General features: G+C 35.7%; 1 protein-coding gene across 1 annotated transcript in view; it reads left to right on the top strand.

Annotated features, from left to right (window-relative positions):
* The first annotated feature begins 5,918 nt into the window (after positions 1 to 5,918).
* Positions 5,919 to 19,151, top strand: part of LOC138696051 (proline-, glutamic acid- and leucine-rich protein 1-like) — a 35,928-nt gene continuing 22,695 nt past the window's right edge. Inside the window, exons 1-6 of the mRNA XM_069820556.1 lie at positions 5,919 to 6,142; positions 6,316 to 6,380; positions 12,791 to 12,945; positions 13,031 to 13,137; positions 14,248 to 14,319; positions 18,401 to 18,616. Coding sequence (XP_069676657.1) covers positions 6,026 to 6,142; positions 6,316 to 6,380; positions 12,791 to 12,945; positions 13,031 to 13,137; positions 14,248 to 14,319; positions 18,401 to 18,616 — 732 coding nt within the window. The 5' untranslated portion in view covers positions 5,919 to 6,025. The remainder of the gene's footprint in view (positions 6,143 to 6,315; positions 6,381 to 12,790; positions 12,946 to 13,030; positions 13,138 to 14,247; positions 14,320 to 18,400; positions 18,617 to 19,151) is intronic.

A 19,151-nucleotide genomic window follows, 5' to 3' on the forward strand; every position in this document is an offset into this window, starting at 1 on the left:
TCATGTTAAAATGTTAAATTAATGTTGGTCAATTCCATGTAAAATAGGACACAAGTTGAGAAAAAAAAAAAACAAATTCCAACAATCTGCATACAGACATATGTCAAGGGAACATTCTACTTCTATAAAATATCAATTTAAATTTTGTGCTGCCACCTGTAGGTAAGGAAAGGCTTGACTCAAACATGGCTGACAACAAGCATGTGTGACAGAGTTCTAATGCACAACTTCACATGCTTGTGAGTAAGAAAGAAAGCACAAAGCATCAACTTCTTGTTAACCTGCTTGAAGTCAGTGCGTCCAACTTTATATTATTCATATACATTAATATAAAACTGTGAGTATAATATAGATATATTACTTAAACAAGATAATGTTTTTGTGTTACGTCAGTTACCATATTTATTTATTTTTTAATGTAGATCATAACCAACTTAGTGTAGGTGTGCAAGCATGTGATATTTTCTAATGGTAAATCCGTCCTCTTGAATGATATTTTTAAATTTTTTTAATAATGTGATATACTGTGGTTAATGTGGTAACTGACGTAACAAAAAAATAGTAACTGACGTAACAAAGTGAGTGTGTTACATCAGTTATTTAAATTTTTACTAATGCATGGGCCAAATGGTACAAGTATGTTTACCAATTGAGAGTAAAGCTTACAGTCAATAAAAACTCATAATCATCACGTAAATTCCTAACCTCATACTCAGGAATTTACTTCATTTTATTGTGTTCTCATAGAATAATTCCATAATGGCTCCAAAAACAGCAGCTGAGAAGATGAGGGATTACAGGAAGAGGATGAGTGAAGAAAAGAAAGCTGAAGTTAGAAAGAAGAATAGAGAACAACAGAAGAAATGTCATAAGCAATGGAAAGACCAACGGAGAGCTTTGGAAAGGAAGAATGCTAAAGAAAGAATGAGGAAGATGCGTGAGCGCAAAGCATTAAAACAAGACATTCGTCCAGTCCAGTCCCCATTGCAAGCTTTTGGATCAGTACAAGCACTTGGCAAAGCTGTTCACAGGGTTAATAGATCTTTGCCAAAGAGTCCACGGAGAAAGCGTGCTGTTGTACAGAATCTAGCAGAGAAGTTTGGGTGTTTTTCTGCAAAGGATTCTGCCAATCCAACTCCAAGGGCAACAGCACTTGATTCAGAAATAGCTACAAAAGTTATTTCTTTTTATGAAAGTGATACAATATCACGTCAATTACCAGGAAGAAAGGACTTTGTAACAGAAAAAGACCATGAATCAGGAAAGAAACGAATGACACAGAAGAAAATACTTATTATGACTGTCATGGAGGCTTATAAACTCTTCAAGCAAAAGAATGTTGGTATTAAACTTGGAAAATCTAAATTTGCAGCATTGAGACCTCAACATGTTAGGCCAGTTTCAGACAAGGATCTGAACGTCTGTTGCTGCAGATATCATGAAAATGCTGATTTATTAATTGGGGGTATTCGAAAAGTGTGGAAGAAATTACCTCCTGATCTAGATAGGTTGGTTTCTGCTGTAACTTGCAGTGAAGACATTTCATGCTACTTCGGTGAATGTGACAATTGTAAGGATATTAATAATGCTATAGAGCGTTACAAAGACTGTGAAACTGACAATTTGGATGACACTTGTGTTTGTTACTATCAGTGGAATAGTACAAACCACAAGGAACTCATTCAGACAACATTATTTGAAGCAAAGGAAGAATTATTAAGCCAACTGCCCAATCTACTTCGACACTGTTTTACAGCAAACATTCAGCTCCGGGAAATTCGGCACCTGAAGCAAACCTGCTGCAAAAATGAAGCTGTATTACAAGAAGATTTTGCCGAAAATTTTGCTATTCGTCAGCAAAATGAAATAATGTCTGCACACTGGATTTCTGAAGGAGTGACAATATTCACTGCCATCATTTCACGAAATGGTACCACTATTCCATATGCTGTCATAAGTAATGAGCTTCGTCATGATAAGTGTTCTGTTTTTTCTTTCAATAAGGCCTTATTAGATCATGCTGGTAGAGATGGGGATGTCATTTCTGTGCTACATGTTTTCTCAGATGGTGCTGGTGGACAATTCAAAAACAGGTACACATTGTCTCAGTGTGTCTTAACACCTCAAGAACTACATAAAGATTTGATATACTTAGACTGGAGTTTCTTTGCAACAGCACACGGAAAGGGTCCCATTGATGGCATCGGTGGGACTGTTAAACAAGCAGTATGGCGCCGAGTTTTGCAGGGAAACGTAGTCATCAGTTCTGCCAAGGAATTCTATGAATGTGCAAAACATGCTTGTCCAAATATCAACGTTTTATTTTTATCATCAGATGATATGTCATATGACAGAACAATCTTGTCTGAAAAATGGAATGCAGCACAACCAAAGCCCATTCCAAATCTCCACAAGATACATTATGTTAGGGCATCTAATCCCCAGGTAGTTGCTGTCAGTGCAATCAGTCCCTTTATGGATAATATCAGTGTCTCATTCACAGAGGTAGCTATGTTTGATCAGCCAGATTCAGCAATGATGGAAAAAAATCTTCACTGTAAAAAAAAAATCTTAACTGCAAGCACGATACAAGAGTTTGAGATTGGGAATTACGTAGCTGTACAATATGAGGGAAAAAAATATCCAGGCATCATTACTGAAATAAACAAGCATATGGAACAAAGTCAAAAGGAAGTCAAAGTGAGTGTAATGCATAAGTGTGTAGGAGGGTATGTGTGGCCAAAAACTGAAGATAATGTTTGGTATACCCAAGAGCAAGTCCTGGGCCACTTAGATCCACCATTTCCAGTGAATAATAGAGGACTGTATTCATTCAAGGGATTTATTTAATTGTTTGTCACTGTATGAGCAACTGAAGCTATTATGATGTATCATATAACTCTTAGGATTGGAGCTGTTACGTCAGTTACCATTTTGTGTGACGTCAGTTACCAGGAAAGATTTTTTTTTCTAAGAATGTTATCAATTTTGTTTGTTATAATTATTATGTATCATATCGTACACATCTCTTAAGTCAAAATAAAAATTGGTGTTTTTATTAAATTCATAACTTCAGAGAATTTTCAAGTTTTCTTCACCATTTATATAATCATTGTCCTTTTGGTGTTACGTCAGTTACCAAAAGAAATTACATATATCTTTTCAGAAAATTACACATATTTCTTTTACTTCCACTACCAATTAATTCAGTAAATGTTCCTTTATCAAAGCATCAACTTCAATTTTGGACAGGCTTCATTATGCTCCCAATAGATAGAAAAGATATACGGAAATGTTCTCCAAATGTTACGTCAGTTACCATGGAATGACCTTCCTTTCTGTCAAGAACTTAATTTGTTTTAACTTCAAACATCTCAGAACAGGTTCTAGGAATTGCGACAAATTCAACAAGTGAATCTGGCGACTGGTGTGAACTGGCTGAATGACACCACTGGATAACTGCCCTATTCGCTACCAATAAGAATTCAAGGCTCCTGAACTTGTGCACAGAGTGCATCGATATCCAAAGTACCGCAATCCTTAGCGCTGGAAATGCCAACAAATCAGCCATTTTTATTACAGCGCACGCTATTTGCCACATGCATTTGTATAGGGAATGAATGTAGCCTAAATCAGAATCAAATATTTTAAATTTTAAGGGCAGTTGACACTGATCTAAATTGAGTTTTACTTTAAATGCTACTATCCCAAGCATTTTGAAGTGGAATAACAATGGCGACCAACTAGCTGGTAGTGCTACTCTGGGTATCAACGGATTCTGCTTGTGCATGGCTGAAAGAGCCACTAGTTTAGAATTTGAACAATTACTGTACCTTCGTATTGGTATAAGAAGTGATAAAGATGACACTCTAGCTTCACCAGCTTCCTCCGTCCCTGCTCCATGACGTTCTCCTCCCACTCGGCATACTGGCTGCTGGGTTCAAACAAGTGGTCGCTGCTCGAGGTCTGGGTGGCAGCGTGTACCATCATGGGCTTTGGCCCCTTGCGTGTAGTTGATTTATGTTGACCTTAAAGACAGTGTAATTCTGAGTTGAAATCTTCATAATACACTGATTGCTAACTATGAAGAGGATAAATAGGTAGGCTACTGTCCAGCCGAATGGTTATGTCGCATCCCAGTTTGCCCCACTCATTTCTCCTGTCCCCTCTGCAAGGGCTAATGGCTAAGCTGTGAGGCTCTTCTCTGCAAATATTTGCTGTACGGAATTGGAAGTTTATGTAGTAATATACAACTGTTTAAAATAACTTAAAGAAAAGGGCCCCTGTTAAGTAAGTGTCATGTGATTTCCCCCATTTTGACGACAGTGTGAGATACCCACTCTGACGGACAGTAGCAAGACAGCATGTACGTCACCAAACTATTAACAATACGTGAATCATAAAAGTAAAGTCTGTAAAGGAATCAGAAAAGATGAAACACTAAGTAACGGTTAGGCCTACTTCTAATATAGGTATAAACTCAAACAAAAATTAATTCAGGGAACTGAAATAAAGGACTTTTATTAAACATGACATTAATTTATTGATATTCTATTATTTACAAATGCTTCTAAATGTTGTGTGCCCATGTGTACCAGCAATTACCAGAGTGCTATAAGTGAGTGTTATGTTACTGTTTTCAAATTTCCAATTGAAAAGGATAAGTTATGTGGCTAGAATCTACTCGTCTTCCAAAAAATGTCTTCATGCCAAGAAGCATTCAGTTGTCTGTATTAAACACTTTGAAGTAAACGATTTTTACCTAGTAGGCCTACATGATTCTAGAGACAGAGGGAAAAGTGCAAGAATACCTTCGAAATAGATGGATATTTGAAGAAACAAGGATATTTCCAGGTTTGCCGGAATGATTAGATAATCTTATTATTCAACAAGAATGAACCCTGCTAATAGGTGGCAGAAATACGTTCATTGATTTGAGCAACAACAAATTAAGTAGTTGCAAATGGACAAAATTAATTCGTTTGGTGAACTGTGTAACATAAATACTTCAAAGGAGATAGCAGGTCGATCATTAATGTCATGTAATGTTTGTGTACTTCTTGTTGATTCATTTTGAGGGTATTAAAATATACGACAATTTAGCCTATCTGTGTAATTGTAAGTAATCAAAATGATATTCACTGCATCACAGAGATGGTAAGTGCAAACATGAAATACTGCGGCTGCAGTATCTGTACTGTTGCGTTGAATGGGGGCAAGCTTGTGATTATGAATTAAGCAACCATAAGGCAAATTCCTGCATGACGCAATCTGCAGTAGATTCTGTAATGTAGACTACAATTACTTAGTAAAAAAATGTTCGTTTAAAAGAAGAGAAGGAGAGTAATGCAAGAAAAAGTAGAACATTTCCTAAAAAAAAGACCAGTAAACAATAAAGACCAAAAAATGTAAATAACCGCAATATAAAAGTAAGCTGTATTGGTTCGTGTTGAAGTGAAACCAGTTTAATATTGTATCCTGCATTTTCTGTGATGTCAATGAAAAAATATGATATTTTATCAACTTCCGAGCCCTATTCATCACTCGTCAACTCACCACTATTTTCCCACCTCACTTCTGATATTCCTATTACATCCACTCTGTTTCCTCTCATTGCTTCCTTCAAGTTTTCCAACTTACCTGGTAGAACTGGAGTCTTCACATAACACGTTGCAGTCGATCTTCTTTGTAGGGAATGCAAAGAGAGAAGACGTGTCGTCGTATTCACTAAAAGACAGCTTTAATGAAATCAAAAGTTACAACAATCTAAAAAGCCGACGTTGCTACAACAAACAATTGAATAGCCGAAATAGTTACAGTACACGGCCGATTTGATGTCCCTTCGCAAAGCGAGCATCAAGTCGGCCGTGGCTTGACATATTTAGTGAGTTTTTTTTGTAAGGGTGTAGTGGCTGTTCGTAAAATGTAGTTGGCTACATTGGTTTTACTTTATAACGCACGAAAGGCACGAAAGTGATGTAAACACGTGTTTCTAGATATGTTTAGTGGTTTGTAGCAACTGGCAATGACCATGGATGAAATGTTAAGCTTGTTTGAGACTATTGTTCATTCCAATTGTCACAATTCGCTTTTGTACAATTTTTTGAAAACTTGTACCGAACAGCAAGCATTCTTAAATAAGGTAATACCGTACCGGTACATTGTTTACACGTGAACTATGATATTACCCGTTTACACGTGAACTATGATATTACCCATACGTTATAAGCTTTAACACATTTATTTAAATGCTCTCCCTCCCCCCATCACATGTGAACTGCTCTTTATTTTAGCTTTTTACGTTTTATGTTACAGGCTCCCAACGCAATACAACCCATTGTGGCATATATCAACAATAAACTAAACACGTCAACAACAAGGTATTTGATTTTTTACAACGTAAATATTTGGTTTATTTTAATTCAGAAACTTACTACGAATTATAGCTGTCAGAAAAAAAAGCGTGACAACTTGAGCTTATGCACCTCGCATGTACGAATCTGGGTGAAACTAACGCAGAAGTAGTTCCGGTGATTTTGGAAGTTAAAATCGTTGAATTTATAAGGATTTCTGGTCAATGTAGAGTATCCAACGCCCACTGAACGAATATTTCACTTTGCGCTATAATCGTATATGCAAGGTAGGCCATAACAAAAACCTAAACTAACCAAACTTAACCTGTCAAAGAAAGCACTAAGTTATACTAAATATTTGTAAAATTGGCCTATGTCTCTATAGTGGGCGAGACATAAGTAACATTGACCACCAGTTGAAATATATTTCTGAAAAAGCTCGTAAAAGATTCTCCCTTCTGAAAAGACTAGCAGGATAGAATTGGGAATGCTTTAGAAATACTTTGAACACTACGTGCAAAATGTTTATACAGCTAGTGCTGACGTACTGCGGAGAAATTTTAATTACCCTTTTATAAACGAAATAGAACGTGTTCAAAACCAAGCTCTCAGGCTCATTACTGGTGGACTCAAAACAACTCCAACAGATTCTATGAGATTCCTCACTAATATTAACAGCATCAAAATGACAATAGAAGAAAAAGCACTGATTCAATATGAAAAACTTATCAGATTACCAGGAAACAATTGGCATTCATACAGTTCTCTCTGTAGATTAAAAACTCAAAAAATTGCCATATCCTGGTTCAAGAATTAAAACAGAAAATCAACATCCTGAATTTAAAAGAAAATTTCCAAATTAAACCAAACCCTTTAACTCTATTAAATATAGAGTATAATCTAAATTTAATAGAAGAAATACTGAATTCAGAAGTAAACACTGAAATATTGAAACAATTGTCTTTAGAGACAATTAATATTAGGTACCCTCCACAAAACTGGCTTCATTTATACACCGACGGATCCTTGATCTCCAAGGAACAAGGTGCAGGTGCAGGTGTTACGTGCTGTCTCTTCTCACTTTATAGATCTCTTGGATATGGAACAACAAGTTTTGATGGAGAAATCATTGCAATAAGTTAAAGTCTCAGGAATCTTCTATGCCACACCAATCAATTTAAAAATGCAGTTATATTGTCAGATTCCAAAGCAGTTATTCTATCAATAGTCTCTAGACACACACCTTCATCTCAAACAGCAGAAATAACTAAAATACTCTCTCAAGTAATCAGTCATTTTTAGTGCATATAAATTTTGGTCTTGGTCATAATGTTTCTTTATATTATATTTATTTACTTGTATTTTATTACATAGCAAAAACTTCATTTTTGTACCAAAATTCTCACATAGAACAGCTTTTCCAGTCAGGATAAAAATATTTAATAACACCTCATGCACAAGCCATTGTTGTAAAAGTACAAATACTGAATACGTAGTTACTTCAGTTTCAGACCAAGTAGTGCACTGTTGGGGTAGTAGCGAGCCACTGTAGAACGAGGCGTGCCACAGCCATCAGTAGGTAACCTTGACATCCCTGGTTCCAAGCATTCAGACACAATAGGGATTTAAGCTATGATGTAACCCTTAATTGCAATATTGCTTCCGATATATTCATAAATTTGTTGAAGTTCGATTTTCCGGCAAATCTATGATGTAATTAAAAGTTGTTGTTGCTTTCTAATGCCAGGCGTTTGACAGTAAAGTCATTTGACCTCTTGCACTCCAATATTTTTCAAAGATATTATCATGGCCAGCCACTGAAGCACAGATTTTGAGGTGTTCCGTATCCATTTCTTGGTTTGAGTTGCACAATGGGCAGTTAGGGGACTGATATATTCCGATTCAATGCAGGTGTTTGGCCAAACAATCATGGCCTGTTGCCAATCTAAATGCAGCTACAGACGATTTTCGTGGTAAATCGGGAATTAACTGTGGATTATGATGCAGAGAGTTCCATTTTTTCCCTTGAGATTGTGTTATCAAATTTTGTTTGTTGAAGTCTAAGTATGTAGATTTAATAAATCTTTTCACTGAGTAATATGTAGATTTAGTAACAGGTCTGTAAATAGCAGTGCTGCCCTTCTTTGCTAGTGCATCCACATTCTCGTTTCCCAGGATTCCACAATGGGATGGTATCCATTGGAATACAATTCTTTTATTGAGAGAGCATTTTAGTTATTTCTGCTGTTTGAGATGAAGGTGTGTGTTTAGAGACTATTGATAGAATAGCTGCTTTGGAGTCTGACAATATAACTACATTCTTAAATTTATTGATATGGCATAGAAGATTCCGGAGGCTTTCACTTATTGCAACGATTTGTCCATCAAAACTTGTTGTTCCATATCCAAGAGATCTATAAAGTGAGAAGAAGAGACAGCACGTAACACCTGCACCTGCACCTTGTTCTCTGGAGATCAAGGATCCGTCGGTGTATAAATGAAGCCAGTTTTGTGGAGGGTACCTAATATTAATTGTCTCTAAAGACAATTGTTTCATTATTTCAGTGTTTACTTCTGATTTCAGTATTTCTTCTGTTAAATTTAGATTATATTCTATATTTAATAGAGTTAAAGGGTTTGGTTTAATTTGTAAGTTTTCTTTTAAATTCGGGATATTGATTTTCTGTTTTAAGTCTTGAACCATGGATATGGAACTTTTTTGAGTTTTCAATCTACAGAGAGGACTGTATGAATGCCAATTGTTTCCTGGTAATCTGATAAGTTTTTCATATTGAATCAGTGCTTTTTCTTCTATTGTCATTTTGATGTTCCTGGTAATCTGATAAGTTTTTCATATTGAATCAGTGCTTTTTCTTCTATTGTCATTTTGATGCTGTTAATATTAGTGAGGAATCTCATAGAATCTATTGGAGTTATGTAATTAAAAGTTAATTTGCTTATAACAATATTATGTATAGAAATATTATTGCCTTTCAATTCAGGACAACGTTTCCATTCATAATGATATACACAACCTCTGATCAGTCCCCACAACTCCCCCCACCTACTAGATACCCTGGTCTATACTTCTCCTCTCAAGGCTGATAAGGTGACAGGTGAGTTCCATACTGTATGGACGCAATACTAGGGAAATTAACCATTTCCCTAGTAATTCGTGCTGGACCTCTCACATATTACATTGGTTACAAGTGGAATGAGGGAGGCTACAACAGTGCATTAGAACATGCAGGTTACGATTTTTATGTTGAAATTATTAAGTGGCTGCTAATTAAAACCACGTGTTTACCACAATATACATGTCACAGAAACCAGTGAAGCAAAAAAAAAAAATAATAATAATTTTTCCTCCTTTAGCGCAGATCTTCTGGAGAATTGACAAAGATATTCCTTGCTTTTATTTTACAGATCCAAAAGAAATGTCGAGGCCTATTTATTTTGTTTGTATGTTCAATAATAATTCATTTAGAAAGAAATCATATCAATTTCTTCATTAACATTTTCTTTAATATTCTCTGTTGTTATAATTATGCAACTTTATCATATAGATCTAAGACTGTAGTTCTTGTTATTGAATACATGATTAGTTCTTTTTATCAATATTATGTGCCATATTAAGTACCTAGTCTTGTGATTGAGAGTGGACCTAAATATTAATTATGAAACATTTCTTGGTGGTCATAGCTAGTAGTCTGAAAATTGTATATTATAGTACTGTTAAAGTCATGATTTAAGATAAGGAATATTTCATTGTACGATTTGCAACACGTGTGATATATGTAGTCTGCTGCACCAAGATCATACTGCTCATAATCGATTTTTTTTCCAAAACTTTAGGTGAAATCGCAAAATGGATTTCACTTTCGAAATTGGAGCATAAATACATATTAGAATAATGTATTTTTTGTCAGGTACAGATTTCACTGTTATAGAGTAATTATCAGTTGGATACCAACCATCATACTAGAGAAGTAAAAAAATAATAAGTAATAAAATCTTTTAAATTCCTTATGTACAGTAAACCCTCATTCTTACAAACTCACTTAAGGAACATCTCTTTAATATGAACAATTTTCTGGTCTCAGCTCAAATACAGTGATTTTAATGGATTTTTTTATTTGGTATGTGCATGCGTAGGAGCATCCTAAATTAAATCAAGCACAATCACTTAAAATAAAATTTAAAGTAGGCTATATCTAATTTGTATCTTAACCCTAAGTTCGACGAAAACCCACGAGTATGATATTATGTTTATACCTGCACAAGTACCTTTCAGCACTACACTCATTTTACTGTCAACTAGAGTTGGATCGATTCGTGAACGAATCGTTCATTCGAACGACTAATAATAAAGAATCGTAAGAATCGATTCATGGTATCAACGAATCGTCGTTCAAAAGAATCGTAACGAATCGTCGTTCAAAAGAATCGTAACGAATCGTCATTCAAAAGAATATGAAGGAATCGGCATGGTATCGTAACCCACGATTCTATTCGTTGTTTGATGTAACCTGTCGACGGACATTTCCGAACCGTGTCGAATGCTCCCGAGCGAGAGTGAAATCAAAATATGTACTGCATTTGTTAAGTATGGAAAATAATGAACACAAACCTGAAATTTGCATAGTTAAATAGAGATGTAATGCAAAAAATGTACTTCATAATAAGGTTCAGTTGATAAATTATAATTTAGAGACATTATCTTGGGTAATTTTGTAGACTAATGGAGTTCATACTGAATGGTTCCAGCCAATGAGAAAGAGACAATCCAATGTCTCGCCTCTTATGCCATCTATGAGAGAGATGTAGAACGTTTTTGTTCTACGCGTGGTTTGCAAAGGAAAGTGTCTTGCGACGATTCAAAAGAATAGTTGGAATCGCAGACTGGGAAGAATCGTGAACTCGTTGACGATTCAAAAGAATAGTTGGAATCGCAGACTGAGAAGAATCGTGAACGAATCGTTAGAATCGATTCGTAATGTGTGATTGAATCGTTGGAATCGACTTCTGAAAAAGAATCGTGTTGCCCAACTCTACTGTCAACTCAGTCACTGCACTGGAACTACGACACATTTCACCAACACTATCCTGATTTCACTAACACTTCAAAAACATTTCACTGTTCAAATACTTTGCACTACCACTATAAACTATAAAACTTCAGTGGCACAACACACTACTTCATTGATACAACACTTCAAATAACAAAACATCAATTACACCCTTTAAATAGTGTGCGTAATACACTACCATCTCTTAGTAAAGTCCCTAATTAATTTCAGTTTAGTATACGAATTTCGAACAAATTTTCGGTCAGTAAGATTTTTGTTCTCTCCTTTAATACGAACATAAAATAACTTTTATATACAACCTTTTACAGTTTCTTGCATGGGAATTCTCTTAGCTCGCTCTCATAGTAAAGCCTTCAAATGTCCTTCAAGATATCAATTGGAACATGCATAATATGTATAGGGTACTATATTTTTCACGGGGACCAGAGTAGTAGCTTAAGTGTTCTGTGTGTCCTATCTCAAAACGTGTCCTTGAGTGTTACAGTGATTTAACTGTTTCTCATGATCAGTGTTCAGGTTAACACCTCAATATGAGCAACAACATGAGTAAAGAAGGAAGAAATCTGTAGATATCAAAAGGAAAATTAAAATTTTGAATTAAATATCTCATGGTACTATGACAAAAAACAAACTGCAAAACATTTTCAAATTCCAAACTCTACTCCTTCTACCATAATAAAAAACAATGATAAATTGATGCTGCTGCAGCTTCTGGTTCATCAGAAAATATTAAGCAAATTCCTGCAGCAAAATATGGACAAGTGAAGGTTCTTTAATGTTTTAACAATATGAGAGCAATATAAGTGAGTTGGAAGTGATTTAAATGAAATTCATTATGGTAATAAAAGTGATAATTTTATTTTTATAAACTGGATAACCTCTGTATCTGAAAGAGGAACTTCCACCAACCTGTGAAAAGATGGGAAGAGGCCAGATGTGGAAACTTTTCTAAACCATAAGGATTGATGATACATTCTTCTAATACGGTATTCAGAAAGGTTCACAGGTTCATTATTACTGACTACAAATCATGAGAAAATGTTTTGAACTGAAAGTGTGATAGTGGATTCATTGTAACAAAAGTTGATCAGAATTTGGATAAGATGAAATTCGTTAATACGAACAGGCGATTTTTCAGTTCTTTGAGATTCGTCTTAATGAGGGTTTACTGTATGAATAAGTCTTATGAATAAGTCTGGTGTAATATTTCAGTTTGGATTCAGAATTTTGTAAATGTAGTCCCATAACCGAAAGTATTCTTTTAAGCATTAAACTGTATGGCAAGCTGATGTGGAGACAAATGCTAATTGTTATGAATTTGTTTACATATTTTGCGTATTTTCTTAGGCATGAAGGCCTCCTTCTTCTGAAGACATTTTTACCGCAATGTTCAGTGGATTTATTTGGAGAATATGTGGTGTCATGGATGGAACAGTGTCTAAAGATCAGGGAAGATGATCAGAACAAGAAAGTTTTCACTAACACTTCATATCAAGTGCTCAGTAAGAAAGTCTTTTACTTGAATTATTTTTCTTTATATAATTTTGAAAGGATATTTTGTTATTTGATTTCAATGTTTGTTTACAGAAATTCTACTGCAGATGTCAGATAGTATGCCGGAGTTAAAGAGACCTGTCAGTGGACTTGTAGTGCCAAAAGTGATTGATAACTTTCAACAGATCTTACCAAAAGAGGTACTTATTCCATGAATGACTTGAAATTAAGATAGGCAATTTTTAACGAGAAAGTGACTTTAACCATGTTTATACAGATTTTATTAGCTTGATCACAAGTACTTGAATATATCAACATTATGACTAAAATTTAGCAAACATTTTAACATTGAATAAACAGACCATAGGAATTATGCCAACATAATATTTTCTGCAATCGTAGCTACCCTATTTATTCCTGGACAAACTATGAACAATTGATATTTTCTGTCATATCAACTGGTTTCTCACACACACTGCTGTTTCAGCGATATCGGGTGGAGTTTCCAATCAATTTGCAGGTGCTTATGTAAAGGGGGTTAAGTCAAATTGCAAGGTATGTAAACTTCTCTCCTTTGGTACTGAACAAAACCCCTTTGTCACAAATTATGGAGCACTGTAACTGCATCATAGATGGAAGAATGACTTAACACCTTTAACACAAGAGAAAAGTAATTGTGGATAGTTCAAATCTGTACTTATTCCAGTTTAGCCAAATAAACTTAACCGCCTTTACACGAGCACCCGTGAATTCTTCTTCACTTTCATAAATATCAATAATAATTTGCGATATTGGTAACAATCTTCAAACAAATTTGAAACGAAAACAAGTAGGTACTAAATAAAATAGTTATCTGACCATGATAACAAACAAAGAAACAAATGCTGGTAGATTTGCATCTTCTAGCATCGTGAGATTTTAAACAAAATATTGTAACATTCTCTCTGCTATACATTTTTATGTTCTAAAATTAAGATAGTATAAAAAAGCATGTAACCTACATGTATAAAGGCTCATTGCAGTTCTCATGTCATACAAGCCTCGGCCAACATGGGCTACAACCATTGACACTCAAATGTGCAATGGATGCATTTCTACACTAGTATTACAATAAATACTATTGTAAGATTACTGAAGCATGTAGACATACAAGTTTCTTAAGTAAGGTACTATTTAAAGACTATGAGAAAAAACACATAACTCGCTTGCTTAATGTTTAATATACTGTATTTTCTGTATTTCCATAAGTATTGTGATTGAAACACGAGCTGTACTGAGAATTTGTTAAGTTGTTGTTGTATCTTCGACAGGCACCACTTTCAGTCCTGGAGTGTTTAGAAATCTTGATGTCTAATTATGGACCATCATGTGGACAGCAGAAGGTATGCAACGAAATTATAAGAATTTCTTAATTTATACAATAAAAATTGTGAATGAATATATGCATGCATATGTATATCAAAGTGTTTACTCACAAGTTCCCTATACATTTATTGATTGATTGATTTGTTTATTTATTTATTTTTAATGGGGATGAACTTGACCTCGGCTATGGTAATGATGACAGATGACAATGACATTTGGATTAATGATGACGTAGTGAGTCCGAGTTCCAATGCCGAAAGTTACCCTCAATTGGTGAGGGAAAACATTGGTAAAAACCTAAATCAGAATTTGAACCAGGGCCCTCTCATTTCTTCAGTTCCCAATTTCCCCACTGCTCAATCTTAGCTGATATTTTTTCTGACTTCCCCTAATTTTTTTGTAGGTACTACTTTTGTTATTTATCACAGTGTATTTTATTATTTACTATATTATTTTACATACAATATTCTTCTTTAGAATATTTTAATGGCATAATACCATTCATGATAAACATGCTTCTTCTGCTTTGAATAGTGTTTGTTGTTGTTGTTGTTATTATTATTATTATTATTATTATTATTATTATTATTATTATTATTATTATTATTATTATTATTATTATTATTATTATTGCTGCTGCTGCTACTACTACTACTACTACTACTACTACTACTACTACTGCTGCTTTAACATAAAAGTTTTAAATTTTATTGTTAGTGTTAAGTGCATTGTATTACTAATATGCAACAGTATTCTCTTATTGTTTATATGAGGGCAATTCAATAAATAAGTCGCAAACGTCGGTTTACTGAATAGAATTTTAAATTCCGCGCGCATATTTTGCCAGCAGATAGAAGCATATGTATGCTAGACAGTAGAGGCTGTATGGCATCCTGCGGCCCATGATCAGTCAGTAGCAGCCAGTGCAAGATGGCGGGTGTGCTGCATGAGTGTACACGAGAAGAACAGCATGTGGTTGTGTGCTTTTTGTGGGCCAAAGAACTATCTACAGAAAAAGTGCATCACAAAATGTGTCCCGTGTATGATAAGAACTGTCTATCACAGAAAGTGTGTTCAATTGGATTTAAGAGTTTAACAAGGGACAGCGAAGCATCAGAGATCGGGAGTGGCCTGGTCGTCCTTCGGAGGTGCCACAGTGCAGCATGTGGAACACATTATTTGTAATGACCGGCGTGTGACGATCAATGGTGTAGCCCATGCTGTAGGTTGTTCACATGGAACTGCTTACAACATCCTGCATAAGCACCTTAAGTTTCGTAAAGTTTGTGCATGGTGGGTCCCCCGCCAGTTGTCTGCAGAACACAAAATGAACAGAATGGGCCTGTCCTTACAGCACCTCAATCAGTGCATTGAGGAAGGAGAGGAGTTCATACAGCGAAATGTTACAGAGGAAGAGTCGTGGGTTCACCACATTCAACTGGAATCCAAACAATCCTCCATGGAATGAAAACATTCTGCGTTCCCATCCAAGAAAAGTTCAAGATGATGATTCTATCAGCCCTCAAAGTTATGCTGACTGTGTTTTGAGACAGGCAAGGCTCAAATTTCAGCCTCACGGTCAGGCTGTGAATGTCCCGTCGTACTGCACCTCTCTGCGGGAACTGCAACAGGCCATTTACCACAAACGACCTGGACTCCTGACAATGGGCGTGATTCTTCTGGATATTAATGCCCGCCCACCAGACCAACACAACAGCTGTTGCGAACATTTCATTGTGTATGCTTGGAACATCCACCATACAGTCCCGACTTAGCCCACAGTGATTTTAATCTGTTTAGATCTCTAAAAAATCATCTGGATGGCCACTGTTTTGAAAATGATAATGCCATAGCCCAAAAGGTCACTCGTTGGCTGCGACAACAGACAAAAGACTTCTTTGCTGTTGGCTTTGAAGGACTTGTAAAGAGATGGGATAAGTGTCTGAATATACAGAGTGAATATGTTGAAAAGTGAAATAAATTTTAGGCAGTTATTCTGAGTACTATTGTACCTATTCCGTTTTGCGACTTATTTATGAACTTACCCTCGAATGTACAGTACATACTACTAATAATACGAGATCTGATAAAAAAAATCTGATCTTAGGCCATAAAAAGTTCGCTTCATCACATTGGTCTTGATTTCTTCTGTGCCCTAAAATCCTTTCTTCGTGGCTTCTTAGGCCTAGGAAGGTCAAGTCACATGGAGCATGTCTGGAAAGTCTTGTATCATGAAATAATTCTGAACGAGGGGCATTGCATGGCTCAAAGCATTGTGGTGATGCCTGCCAGAGTTGTAGTGTTCTGTGTCAAATAGCATTTCATATGTGATGGACTGTTTGTCTCTTCTGTTTATACTTATGATGAACTACACTCAAAAATACTCTCAACATGACCTTCGTATTGCTTTGTGATTGCTCTGCCTTCTTTGACTATAGGGACTGGTGAGATGACTGTGCCTTTGTCCGGGTCATATTTATAGGTCTAGACCTCATTTCTGATTATGATTTTTTCCGCGAAATAGGGATCAGTGTTGGCAACTTCCATTATGTCTGCACAACCTGCAGGCAATTTTCTTTTCTCCTGTTCACAAGTGTGGAGTCTGAACCAAACGAAATTCCCTCTTCACTTTCAGTATCTCCGATTTTGCATCATTAATTTCCACGTCTTCTCAGTTTTATTGTTTTGGAATTTCTGCTGGTTGAGGGCCTGCCAAAATATTCGTCACTCTCAACTGACGTTCGGCCATCTTTGAAACGGCAAAACCATTATTTAATCTATGTAATGCACATAGTTTCATTACCAAAAGCTCGTTTACTTTTCCAGATGTCCCTCACCGAGCTTTTGAAAAATTGAATGCAAATTTTTTCTCCACATGTTTGGTCAATTTTGCTCGAAACATGAATGCAACAAACACAAGGCGCAAGTGTAACTATTACGGCTGCATGGCAACAACTGAAGTGCTGTGCAGTCTGGTGACAAAAAATCCAAGATCACATTCCATGCTAACCTGCCCTCATATTGCTTCTGGTTGGCATAAAAATGTTGTTGTGTTGTTGTTTTCTAATGCCAGGCGTTTGACAGTAAAGTCATTTGACCTTTCGCACTCCAATATTTTTCAAAGATATTATCATGACTAGCCACTGAAGCACAGATTTTGAGGTGTTCCGAATCCATTTCTTGGTTTGAGTTGCACAATGGGCAGTTAGGGGACTGATATATTCCAATTCTATGCAGGTGTTTGGCCAAACAATCATGGCCTGTTGCCAATCTAAATGCAGCTACAGACGATTTTCGTGGTAAATCGGGAATTAACTGTGGATTTTGATGCAGAGAGTTCCATTTTTTCCCTTGGGATTGAGTTATCAAATTTTGTTTGTTGAAGTCTAAGTATGTAGATTTAATAAATCTCTTCACAGAGTAATACGTAGATTTAGTAACAGGTCTGTAAGTAGCAGTGCTGCCCTTCTTTGCTAAAGCATCCGCATTCTCGTTTCCCAGGATTCCACAGTGGGATGATATCCATTGGAATACAATTCTTTTATTGAGTGATAATAATTGAGAGAGCATTTTAGGTGTGTGTTTAGAGACTATTGATAGAATAGCTGATTTGGAGTCTGACAATATAACTGCATTCCTAAATTTATTGATGTGGCATAGAAGATTCCTGAGACATTCACTTATTGCAATGATTTCACCATCAAAACTTGTTGTTCCATATCCAAGAGATCTATAAAGTGAGAAGAGATAGCACGTAACATCTGCACTGGCACCTTGTTCTCTGGAGATCAAGGATCCATCGGTGTATAAATGAAGCCAGTTTTGTGGAGGGTACCTAATATTAATTGTCTCTAAAGACAATTGTTTCAGTATTTCAGTGTTTACTTTGTAAAGTCAGATACTTTATTATTAGACCTCAATATGTGTTTATAATTTTATTGATACAGTATTTCAGTATTACACATTATAGAAAGTTAATTGTAGCAATAGAGATCACATTTACAAGTAAGCTAAAGGTTCAAAACGTTTTTTATTGTAATTACATCCTCTTTATAATGCTCATTAAATCATTTTTGTAAAATTAGTATTGCATTACAGAATATTTTGGAGAAGTGTCTGCTACAGTATATAGACACTGTTGATGTGAACATAAGCAAGAGGACTGCTCGTTGTGTAGCATTCTTGCCTCTGCTTGGTGGTGGGGGTTCACTGGGAGCCAATCATGTGGCACGATGGAAACAAGATCTGCAGAAGATATGTGCAACACTTCATTGTATCCTGGATGACCTCTTTGACAATATCAGAGAGTTACCGGTATGCCATAGTTTCATTATCTCAGTTCGAAGGAAAAAGCAGTCAGTCAGTTCCTAATACCGTATTTACCCGCGTAATGGACACCCCCACATAATGGACGCATCCCAATTTTTCGCGTTAAAATAAAAAAAAAATTACCCGCATAATAGATGCATCTCATTTTAAACAATGATCGTTTTAATAATATCGAAAGTTGTAAGATTGGATGCATTGCTTATGTTTAAATTCAAGTTTTCAAACAACAATGCATGGTACCACTGCAATCATGATTGGTTCTTTTTTTATACGCACAAAATATAGGTACTCTCCAATTAATAACGCAGTATTCTTAGGACATTGTGTTGATAAAATTGTGTTTCGACAATGGATAAGAACCGACCGAATTATTCGAGTTAAGGCCCATTCACAATGAAAATTAAATGCAAGTGCAACATAAACGCAAGACTTTGGACCCATGTTATTTAATGAAAGCATTCACAATGAAATACGTAATTACAACGCTGACATAAACGCAAGAAAAGTTTGCAAACTCCAA

This window comes from Periplaneta americana, chromosome 3 (genome assembly GCF_040183065.1).
Source record: "Periplaneta americana isolate PAMFEO1 chromosome 3, P.americana_PAMFEO1_priV1, whole genome shotgun sequence".
NCBI lineage: Eukaryota > Metazoa > Arthropoda > Insecta > Blattodea > Blattidae > Periplaneta > Periplaneta americana.